Here is a 12,589-nt window from a genome sequence, read left to right as displayed (position 1 = left end):
CTTTTTCTGTCCCTCCTAAAATCTGATCAAGCCTCCTATATATATCACATCCCCAAACTCTTTAATTAATTAATAAAATAACTATTTTCTCCTACCAAACCCATTATCTTCCCACTCATCCTCATTTTAATCCCACTAAATTAAACAAATATATCAACCCCACCCCATTATATCTTGTCCCCCATGCTTATCATAAACAATTATCATATTCCCCTCCGCTACATTATGTCTTGTCCCCCATTATATTAAACAATTATATCACCTACACCCCATTACCTTTTGTTCTCCATGCTTAACATAAAGAATTATTCAAAATGTTCAATTCCCAAACTACCCCTCCGACCTTATTGCAATTACCACTTTACCCCATCAGTTATAACCAATTCATCTAATCAATCTTAACCAAAATATAGCCAATATGATCAATTTCTAACAATGTTCAACAACAAATTCAAACTAAATGATGAACAACAAAGAAACAACTAAAATTATCTTGATTGAACAACATCTTTAACAACAAACAAACCTACTTTCAGATTCAACAACAACAAACAAATATATTCAGATTTCTAAATTCAATAATCATTTGAACTTAAAATCTAACAACTTTACAACCAACAATTCCTATATTAAAACTAAACAAAATCATGAAGCAAACTGAAGAAATAATCAAAAAATGATAATCAACAAACAAGAAGATCAAACTATACTAATTTCGGATTCAAGATCAATCAAACAAAGTATGAGCATAAATGAAAAGATTCAACAACAATAACAAACAAGCTTTATTCAACTTCTAATTAAACTTAAACAAAAACAAATAAACACATTCAAATCACTAATCTTCAAATAATCAATTAATCATTTTAAATTAAATCCAACAAAATTACAACAAAGATACATGATCCAAAAATTAAAAACCAAAATATAACTTCACATTAAATCACTGAATTAAAAACGAACTTCAAAAAAAATGAATACGAATTAAATCTATATTAACAACAAACAACGGATTCAAGCGATTTAAACTAAATCTAACAATATTAAACTTAAACTAACAATTCCTTTTTTACAAAAATAAATAAAATTAACATGAAATAAACTGAAAAACAATTAATTAAATTTTCATTTAAGTCTGAAAATTAAACCAACAAAACACATGAACAAACTAAAAATTTAACAAAACGATGACCAACGAACAAAACAAGAATCAAACATTTACCGATTTTGGCTTCGAGAAATATCAAAACGAAATATGGATAAAAATAAAACTCAAAACCCACTAACCGGATCGAAACGACGAACAATGATTGACCAACGACGAACTCATATGGACTGTTTTGACGATCCCAACCAATACTCGCACAAATGACGACGAAGACGATCCTAAGAAGCAACTGAAGGAGGTGAAGCGAAGCAGCAGTGGAAGCGATGCCGGACGGGGCAGCAGCAACGCAAAAACGTGAGCAGCAGCAGTACGGGGAAGCTTCGAACCAGCTGCTCGACGGGCAGCAGCAGTAGATGCTGGACGAAGCAGTCACGCAACAGCCATAGCAGACGCAACAGTAGTAGAAGAAGCAGACGATGCAACGGCAACTACGGTTTCTTGGGGTCGTTTATGGTTGTCGTTGGGCGATGGTGGAGCTGGAGTCTCGAGGGTTCGTTTGTACGGAGAAGAAGACGAAGTAGCGGCAGCAGCTATGGGAGCTAGAAACGCAGCAGCATGAAGTGAGAAAGAAGAAGAAGCAACGATCAACGTGAACTTGAAGAAGAAGAAACCCTCGCGATCTTGAAGAAGAAGAAGAAACACGGGCAGCGGGTGTGTGTGTTGCGTTGTCGTGGTTGTGTGTATGTATATGAAGGAGAAGAGGCGGGGGAAGGGCAGCCATTGATGGGTTTGTTTGGAGCTTTTTTGGAGAAGAAGATAGAGAGGGGGGGCAGATGGGATGAGTTTAGGTTTTTTAGGTTTTTTTTTTTTTTGTTTTCTTTGTTTTGTTTTTTGAAATGCAAGATAGGGGGTGTTGGGTTATGGATTGGGTCGACCCGGTTTGAAGTGGACCGGGTCAAGAGAAGGTTGGACAATTTTTTGGGCCTGTGGCTCACAATTGAAGAAGTGGCCCAATCCAATTTTTCTTTGTATTTTTGCCCTCTTTTCTTCTTTTATTTTTCTAAAACTAAATTATAAAAATACTTAAATTATTATTAAGAACTAAATTAAGTTATAAAAGCGCAAATTAACTCCCAATAACAATTAACGCACAATTAAGTAATAATTAAGCATAAAATTGTATATTTGGACATTAAATGCTAAAAATGCAGAAGATGCCTATTTTTTGTAATTTTTAATTTTTGTAAAAAAAACTTAATTACTAACAATTGTATAATTAAATCCTACATGCAAAATGCGACATATTTTTGTATTTTTTATTAATTTAACAAATAAACATGCACAGACAAATACAAATAATTATCCAAAAATATCACAAAATTCTCAAAATTGCACACCAAGGAAAATCATTTTATTTTGAATTTTTGGGAGTAATTCTTTCATAGGGCAAAAATCACGTGCTTACAATAATAGATGGTGGAATCTTAGTAAAAAGGTAGTGTTTGTATCTTTTTCTATATAGAGAGATAGTCTTCTTCTCAAAAAGTAATCTTATCAAATGAAAATTACATGCCCTATTCCCTTATCTCCTTTTCTATTTATATGGGACATATCCCTAATCAACCCTAATAGTACAAGTGTAGAGAATATTCAATGAAATATTCTCTTTAGTATCTTATTACAAAACTATCTGTTAGTACTCTGTCCTTAGTGCTCGACCTTGACCATCATTAACTGCCTGGCCACGAGTCCTATTGTTTACTAGTCGATCTCGACCGCATCATTTTCCTTACTTCCTCATCATGTTAAGTTGTCCTTGGGCAAATTTTGGCCTGTACAGATACTAATATGCTAAAAATTGGGTTAGTTTTAATTTTATGAATTAGTTTTTGGGAACGTGCGTTGCACGTTTTTCCCTTATCATAGTATAAAATAAAATTTCTATTTATTTAAAAGTTTTGAGTTATAAATATAAAATAGGAATATCAGTGACGTGGAAGAGTTGAATAATCTCTCTTTTTAAAGTGTGTTAAATTCGTATTCCACTTTATATGTTTTCATATTTAAGATTGTTATTCCTCTTTCTTCGTTTCACGAAAGTCAAATTTAGAAATATATACAGTCAAACCTCTTTTTAATAGCCTCGTTTGTTTTAAATATTTTTGGATATTATTGCGAAGTGCTGTTATATTGAATATTTATATCATAACATAACATAAAAATTGGTTCCGAAAAAGCTTAACTTTTATAGTAAAGTGTTGTTATATATGGATGCTTTTATAAAGAGGTCTGACTGTTTCTTCAAAAACCAGCAAATGAAGCATAATAGAAGAAATAAATACAGAAAGCGTAGAATGAGATCGAAGGTAACTGTTTGATCTTTTATGACATCATGCATGGCGCAATGGTCATCTAGTAAAAACATTATATAACATCAGTTACGAAAGAAAAGATACATGTTTATTCACTAAACTTACAACACTTCTGAATTTTATAATCAAAATGACTTGATACTTGAAGAGCAGCCTAGTTATGATACAATACAAGAATAATGCATCCTAGTTATGATACAATACAAGAATAATTCACAATTATGAACAATTGTGAATGAAGAGTATTGTTGTTCTTGTTTCGACATCTCATCGAACCTTGTAAATGGTAGTAGTTAATAAATAATAACTGCAAGGGAGTTATCAGAATATTAAAAAGAGCAAAATAACGTAGCTGATAAACAAACAAGAGATGAAATAATAATAATAATAATAATAATAATAATAATAATAATAATAATAATAATAATAATACTTTGGCTAACTCTAGATCGAAAAAAAACTTTTACTGCCAACATGTTGGAGAGAATAGGTCCACACCTTGATAATGACGATATGATGATAATTCATTTATGTCATGAGCACCATTATTCAAAATCTTAACCAGATAGGCAATGCCATTCGCTATTGAAGACAAATGAAAAAAAAATAATACTTCCTCATGTCATGATTCAAGCAAAAATACTGTGAAATAATTGTATTTATAAGCCTAGAAATACGTTAAGAATATGTAGAAAACTCAACAGTCGCGTATGATAAAAATCTTTAAATATCTGATAGTTTTCTTCACATCAGTTACAAGCAAACATACATGATACATTAGAGAGACTTTAAATTCCCGAAATAACTACTTGCACGTTGCTTGAGTTCTTTACCTGCTGACCATTTTTTTATTATTCAAAAACAAATGTATCTCAATAAAAAGTACTCATATTCAATGTATTATGGTCACTCAATTTTTAACGGATATTATGGTAAATTAACTTTGACTTAGGGTGTTCGCGCTTATAATATAGTATAATAAACATTCAACTTTCTCTTCATTAGTAATAAAAAAAACTCAATTTTATCTATAAGTATTGTGAAGGTTATTTAACTATATTGTTTTTTAAACAAAGTCGCTCAACTTTGTTCAAGTTCCGCGAAAAGTCACTATGAGAAAACAAAAGAAATATCGTGATAGTGGACATAATATAATTCTATGATACTGAGAGAAAATTGAGTTGCTTTTTGGTTAACAAAAAATTATTTATGCCTTTCTGTAATACTTATACAAAATTCTATGATTTTTTTGTTACAAAAAATAGTATTGGTAATTTTTGTAACATTAGCTTTTAGTGAATTAACTCAATTATAAGGTTAACCTATATAGAAATAATGCAATCACCGACAGCTGGAATCCAAACTGGTTTAGTAACCAAATAGAAAGAAAGAAGGAAAGAGAAATAAACGCTAATTATCCAAACACTTAAACAATAAGATGGTATTTATGCAGGCGGCTTATGAAAATGGTTGAGAATTAATGCTGAATTTCACAAAGTTAATGTTGGGAGAGAGCCGCAAAAGCTAAATGCTCATCAAATTTGCGACAAATTTTGGTTGAGGTTTTGAACAACTTCTCACTTCAATTTTCACATACATTTATTCTGTGCATTGGTTAGGTTTTTTGCCACATATTCAATCTTTTTATGCTAGAGTAAAACTTTTGAATATAGAAATAAAAAGTAAAACAGATTTGTTAACGAGCGATTCATCCTCCAATAGGAGCTAACAAGAGAGTTAATTTGCTCATCTCTTTTTCTTAATTCAAATCTTGAAACATATGTTGGACCATTGCTGATTTAGTTGGTCGCCAATGCAGATACCGAAAAAGAAAAGTAACTGTAGACAGCATCAGATCTGCATACAGTAATTGAAAAAAAACACTTCATTTTAATACAACTAAAACAATGAGGAAAGAACCAAATACAAAGTTCCGTGGAAGAAAGAATGAGACCTTGAGTTAAGGTCATTCAAATTAGCAGCTAGTGGTACACAAATGGCCGTAGTAGTAGTAATAAGATATTACTTCTAAAACTCAGAAATAATAAGGACTGTATAAATAAAATTCCTCTCTATTAGAATTGCAAACTTTGCTTAAAGTGGTCGTGTGTGCCGGCCAGCCACTTTGCCACAAAGACGAGCGTTCCTTGGAATTGGATATTCGTCTCTCAAAGAAGTTGATGTAGTGTAAACTCTCATGTATAATTGTTGTCCGAGGTATTGTCGTGCCCAAAATTCAGTCCTTAGGTTCCACATTCCTACATTGTCCAATGCAATATATATTGCAGTCCATGACTTAGGATACACCTGTGAAATTATAGCGAATAAAGTTCAGTGATCATATGTGAAATTAACTCGTGTTCCTTGCCACTAAACAAGTTACTTCGAATTCTTTGATTTTTTGTTCGTTTTAATGTTACCTGAGTTGTGCAACGTGCAACTGCATCACGAAGATTGTATCCGTTTCTACTAGCTTGAGTCCACTGCCCTCCATCCATCCTGCATATAACATCAAATTTCAATCAAAATCAAGATTCAAACAACGCGCATATGTTAACAAAAATCGTTGATCACTACATACCCTACAACCCAGAAAGAGTAGCCATTAAGATGCCAGCTTTGAACGATATCCTCATTGTTCTCGAATACAATCTCAATGAATTGCCTGTAATCAGCGCCTAGAACAGACGTGTCTAGGAAAATTCCTCCACCACTTGGAGCATCAGATATGCTTCCAACGCGGAATCCACCAACTTTGAAGTAGTCAAGAAGCTTGAGAGGAGTATCAAGTGGCACAAACGACACGCTGTTGACTGCATATCTCTGTTTGCCATTCACTTGACCAGCAGAACTAGCAAGTCTGATGGTTCGGGTTGTGTTGATCATACCATAATGGTATGAACCTTGTGGATTTGGCCTTGGTCCACTTGCCGACAAGTTTGTCCTAAAATACACAATCAATAACCAGGTTGTACGAACAGTTAATGCTTATCGGCTACTTTTAATCAGCTAAGCCAAACAACCTCCAGATATGGGTTCAGTGGAAGTTGGTCATACCTGATGGATCGAGCCTGGTTAAGGGACCAGTCGATTTGGATGGTAGGACCACCAGGAGGAGGACCGGAGACGGGGGTGTTAGAGTTACTATAATGAAGTACACCGGTGGTAGTGAGGACCGGAGATGTGAAACGCGATGAAACGACTATGTAGTGATCTTTAGCTTCTTGATCAGCTGTAATGAGGACAGAGTAGGTTTGGCCAACATGAACATCAAGTGAGGAATAGGTAGTTTGCAATGTGTGTGTTCCCTCTACTTCAACTAATTTCATCTTGTGTCCCTCAATACGGAAATTCAACGAATTTTGTAATCCAACATTGGATATCCTCAGTCTATAAGTTTTCCCTGTTATAACAAAAACTCATTGTTAGATTTTTCAGAAATGTGATGACATTAGGCTATGAATTTTCACAGATTTTAGTAACCAATATTCCTCAATTTTTTTTACCTTGCTCAACTGTGAAAGAAACACCATTAGGTCCACGTCCATTGATAAGAATGCCATCAGGAAAAGGTAACTTCTTTCCTCCATCAAGAATTGCTTTCAACGCCTGTATAACAGGAAATTCAAATAATAATTTTGAGTTTCTATCACTGAATTCAAGTGTGTGTGTATATATACAAAACAAAACTTATTTTTTACTTTTAGTTTATTTGGTATGATGACTACATGAGTTGAGCTTAAATAGCAAGTGAGAATTCATATAGCCGACCCCAACATGTTTGGAACGAAGGCCTAAGTTGCTCCAACATGGCAGTTTAGGTGCCGCACCTGTGTCGATACAATACTAGTATGGGTGAGGGTATTGGGTCCGTACCGGATCTAGTCAAATAATTTTGGGTACTTTGACCATGACAGACAGAAAAATTAGAGACGAAATAGTTGTTGCGGTTGTTGTAGTTTCTATCACCGAGCAATGGCTATATTTTTATTTGATTTAACTCAACTCAAACTTATATATCTACATTTCTTTTTCCAAAACAATAACCTTGGCCCTTAAGTATTGAAAGGTAAAACTTGGTTAACAAGCCTAGGATCAGATGAACATTACAAAACCATACTTCTTTTTGCGTTTAAATAAAGTAATTTATATATTTACATCTTTTTGACTCTGCTCAATGATGTTAGCTCAGTACAAGAAGTTTGGTTTGAGAATTAAAAGAAAAAGTATAATTTCCTGTTCATGTCTCCTATGGAGCCCGCAATAATAAAAGATTTAGTCAAGTACAGACCCAGCAAGTAATGGCCCACGAGAAAAAGCACGCTATATTCCAAAAATGCAACAAGCCAAACAACATTACTACTTTACCTTACCGACACTCAACACATTAGACAACCCCTTGTCCATATGACTTTTAATTGGTTTCTCGCCGTACTCGCGCCCGATTAAATTCGGATTTGTGCCCAGAAAGTTTCACATTGGAAGTAAAGAGCTTACTAATAAAAGTGAGTCTACACCAAAAACTTAAACGCGAGACCAATGATTATGGATGAAGGAGTACTTGTCTTTCCACCACAACGTCACTCTCCATATGACTATTTGTACATACAAACATACAAGTGTCCCGAAGTACTTGCAAAAATTAAATGCATTTTAACAAATTAAATTTTACAAATCAATATGAAAAAATATTTACACTATCAGATTATTAAAAAGATAAAAAGCATACCGTGTGGTTTTTCTTGTACCAATCTCCAATGAGGACAGTGTAATCGTCTGCAGGGTCCGGGAAAGGAACGGGAATTCTAGGCCTGCTGAGAATTTTAATTCCTCCGAAACCACCAGCAGCTTTGTGAAATGCAAGAGAAGGGAAATAGTAATAACTCCCTATTTGATCTTTCATTTGTAGAATGTATGTGAAGTTTTTTCCTGGTGGTATTGGGCATGTTGTACCATATACTCCGTCTTCAAATGAGTTTCTTCTGTTTTGTATTCCATTCCTTTATATATTCCAAGATGTCAATTTAAATCTTTAAATGAAGTAATTAACAAAATGTAATTTAGTAGAAGGACATTGATTTAGCTAATATTTAATATTTAACAGCTGAAATGGCCAACACATTATGGACAAAAGCACGATCCTCAAAAAGACCAGAGGAAAAAAGATGTATTTGAGACAGAATAAGCAGCAACTTTTCACATGCATATCACATGATCTACCGACTAGTTACATTCAATCTAATTTTTCAAACACTCATAATTATTTTCAGCACACCAAAGTAACCATGTGTTTTTGCATATATAATGAGAAAAATCCACGTTATTTTAATTTATGTTTTTCTTTTACATTCAATATTCGAAATTCACTTGCTCAACTAAAGGCGAACCTAGAATTTTGCAGTCGTGGGAATACTATGATATTTAATATAAATATTATTTCACTGCTACAAAATTAGTACAGGGTCAATGCTAATATTGGACTATTTCTTGAAAACATGAAGTTTTTGCTGAAGTTTTCGAGCACCGGCAACCCCTCGACCTATAGTGTGTGTCCACCTCTAACTCACTTCCTCGACTGATCTGGATTCATGCTGAAAGTCGTTATAGGAATAAAACACTCTCTGATAAAAATATTTATATTTTTAAGACTCGAATTTGCGATCAAAAAACACTGTTGCTTGCACCGTTGTCTAAAATGACTAATTTGAAAATAATTTGGAAATAATTATACAGCTGGATAAGTGACTAAAATGTGGCCAAAAATCACTAAAAATGACGAGTGGCGTATAACTTTAGACAAAAGTCAAGATCCAAAAACCAATTCATAATCCGACAACGTTGATGTCAAGCACCATGTGGTACTTTCTATTTTTGTTATATTAGTTGAAGCCAGCAATGAAGCAAGTGGTGAAGTTGTCTTCTAAATCCTACCTAAACTAGTACAAAATAACTAATTCCACACCAAATTTTCTACACCAGTGAATTTCATTGTCACCAAATCAATCGATTTTAAGATCAGATCTACTACTTGCTCTAACTTGTATGTTACTTCTTCTAGTTTGAACTTATTCTCTAGTATAATATTCTACAAGATATTGAAATTACCCAAATCAAATTGTTTCTTTATAATGACGCAATAAATCAGCTAAATGAGAAGGAATCAAATGAAAAGAAAAACGAAAGGCTCTCTTATACGGAAGAAATTTAAAACTAGCCAGATTTACAAGTGGTCATTCAAAAATAGCCACAGTTTCAAAAGTCAATCGAAATTTAGCTAATTTTCATGTAAAGATAAATTTGAACGAAAACAGTATTCAAAATCTGAAAAATACTCCAATATAATATACTGGAGCTTGAAGTTCCAGTATACTTTGCTGGAATTCTAGTATATTATACTGTATTTCCAGTATACTAATACTGGACCGGTCTTTATTGCAGCAAAATAGTGGCTATTTTTTAATGACTTGACAAATGCTGACTATTTTTGAATGACCAATGCGAAAACTGGTTAGCTCGTGCTATTTTGACCTCTTATATCCAACTAGACTCTGTTTTGCTAGTATTTGGGCAGAGTGTACAATTTTCGACTTTAACCACATTTACATATTTGAACAATATTTAGAAAAATGTAGATCTATACTAATATACCACAAACTAGCAATAGCTATACAAAACAATTTATATCCACTAATTTATGAATTCCAGTCTGCCTCTCATATTATAAGGGTGACGGACATATACGAATACATGATCTAGAGTCAGTCGGTTTGACATACGTCTATCTTATTGACTATATACTTTTTAAATTTTTTGTATATATATATATATATTTAGTTCGAGCCAAAAATAATAAGTTTGAACTTAAATGACTTAAATATTTCGTCCTACAACCGCCTTTAACTAAAGAATGAGATCTGACTACAGAACCTTTTTAGCTAGACACCTACCAAACTAGATCGAAAAAATTAAAAAACAATATACCTAAACCAATGGAAGTGAATGGACATGAGAATTGTAAATCCTGAGTCAAATTATTATATACAGTCAGAGCTCTCTGTAATAACATCTATATACAGACATTTATAATAAAAATCAATTTTTTCTCGAAACTGATTTCTATGTAATATTATAATATATGTCATTTATAATAACATTTTACTATAAAAATTACAAAATATCGGAATAAACGAGGCTGTTGTAAAAAGATTTCGTTGTATAAAGAAAAGGCTGGTGTTCTGATCCTTGGTTTTGGTGAATGGAGATTCAGTATTGAAATCAGGACCCAAAATGTATTCGAATCGTGATATTTCAAAGACCAGCATTATCATTTTGACACGTGATATATTATGTATTAATTACAAAATTAATGTTTAAAATGTGAGAAAATTATGGAAGATTAGTAAATTACCAGGAAAGAAGAAAAGGCTCATCCAAGCTGTTGAAAACGTTGATAATGAGATTGTCATTAGTAACAGAGTAAATATCAGGTCCAGGAAATTGGCCATTGATCAAAATTCCCTACACAAACAGAAACAAAATCACCATTTTATGATCATATATGATCAAAACAACCCAAAAAAACTCAGATCCAGAAGAGAAAAACACACACACACACACACATTCTATTTTAAGAAACAGAGGAAAAGAAATCAACCTGTTGAGGAACTCCAAGAGGATAAATAGTGCCATAAGTAACATTCCACTCGAAGAATCTATAAGGATCTTCTGCTACTGTATTCACAACTAATCCTACCACTAAAAATGCCGCTATTGCGATTTTTAGCGGCACCATTTCTTCTTTTCTTTTTCGTTACACTGAAATTTGCTATATTAAGAAGCAAACTGGAAATAGAAGGATTTAAAAGAAGAAAGAGTGGGTTCTTGGTGGGGGGGGGGGGGAGTGGGTTGGAGGGAATTAAAGTGAAGGGTGATGAAAAGGGCATGGCATATTTAAAAGTGCGGTACAAACTACTACTACTAAAAGACAAGTTGGCCTAGCAAAGGGGTCGTTTGGCTGGAATACGATTTATATCGGTATAAGTTATTTTGAGATAAGTTATGTTGGGATTAATTATGCTGAGATTGTTGTTTATTCATTGTTTGATATGTTGTGTTAAGAATGACAATTACATAATTTCTAAAAAGAAGGTATAAGTTATATCGGTGCTAATTACCCCTCCTTCTATAAGGTATAAGTTATCCCAGTGCTAAAATTAACACCTGAATAACTTATACCTAATTTGATAATCAAACAGAGTATTAAGGTGGTATTAAATTTTTATACCACCCTTTATACCTTCTTATACCTTATACCAAGGGGTCGTTTGGCAGGAGGTATTAGAAAAAATAATGAAAGCATTAGCTCTATGCATTATTAATACCTTGTTTGGTATATTTTTTCAACATGTATAATAATTGCATTAGTTATACATCATACTTGGCATTATCATATGCATAAGTAATGCGTAGAAAACCATGGCATTAGTAATACCAAGGTTATTAATGCACGCATTAGCATGATTAAAGACATTAGAGAATATGGAGGGCATTTTTGTAAATAACTATTTTTCTTAAAAATTATGTGATGCATTATAGTGTTAATACACCACACCAAACAGTAGATAAGAAATAATATTCACATAACTAATGCTTGCATTACTAACACATGCATTACTAATTCATGCATTACTAATACACCTTATTCCGCACTATTCTTATACACCCTACCAAACGGCCCCTAAGTGTAATGAAATGGGTGAGATCTCTTTACCGTTAATTAGGTGTGTAATATTCGAGCCTTAGAATAATAGTGATGAAATGGATGAGAAACTTTCACGATTAATGATAGTGATTGAAACTTGAAAAAAAGGTTTTGAAATTGTGTTAACAAATAATTTTTGAAATTTGAAGTTAGGTTTGGACATACATTTTATTTTGAATAAAAGTTGAAGTTTTGTAGTTGAAAAAAAAATTCGCCCGAAAATTATCCTAAACCAGTTTTTGGGAACTTGAAAATTTTTCAAATATTTTTTCCCAAAACATAATCATATTTCATATACGAACATCATTTTCAGAAAAAATTGAAAAAATGAAGCCAAAATCTATGGCC

General features: G+C 32.9%; 1 protein-coding gene across 1 annotated transcript; it reads right to left on the bottom strand.

Moving 5' to 3' along the window:
• Window positions 1-5,350: 5,350 nt before the first annotated feature.
• On the bottom strand, window positions 5,351-11,425 carry LOC107802342 (L-ascorbate oxidase homolog). The gene is made up of 8 exons (XM_016625815.2): window positions 11,135-11,425; window positions 10,889-10,998; window positions 8,210-8,480; window positions 6,987-7,089; window positions 6,538-6,883; window positions 6,062-6,424; window positions 5,901-5,979; window positions 5,351-5,787 (listed from the first exon to the last, which is right to left on the bottom strand). The coding sequence occupies exons 1-8, from the start codon at window positions 11,270-11,272 to the stop codon at window positions 5,575-5,577; spliced, it is 1,623 nt and encodes a 540-aa protein (XP_016481301.1). The 5' UTR covers window positions 11,273-11,425; the 3' UTR covers window positions 5,351-5,574.
• Window positions 11,426-12,589: the final 1,164 nt, after the last annotated feature.

The sequence above is a fragment of the Nicotiana tabacum genome, chromosome 12 (assembly GCF_000715075.1).
Source record: "Nicotiana tabacum cultivar K326 chromosome 12, ASM71507v2, whole genome shotgun sequence".
Lineage (NCBI taxonomy): Eukaryota > Viridiplantae > Streptophyta > Magnoliopsida > Solanales > Solanaceae > Nicotiana > Nicotiana tabacum.
Note: the sequence above shows the minus strand (reverse complement) of the source record. Positions and strands in the feature narration are given on the sequence as shown.

Bases quoted from the DNA above. Each gene is read 5' to 3' on its own strand.
- LOC107802342 (XM_016625815.2), bottom strand. From the start codon at position 11,272: ATGGTGCCGCTAAAAATCGCAATAGCGGCATTTTTAGTGGTAGGATTA. The intron at 10,999-11,134 runs GTTGATTTCTTT...CTGTTTGTGTAG, and splicing joins CTCTTGGAGTTCCTCAACAG to GGAATTTTGATCAATGGCCA. The intron at 8,481-10,888 runs GTAATTTACTAA...GAATATATAAAG, and splicing joins GAGCCTTTTCTTCTTTCCTG to GAATGGAATACAAAACAGAA.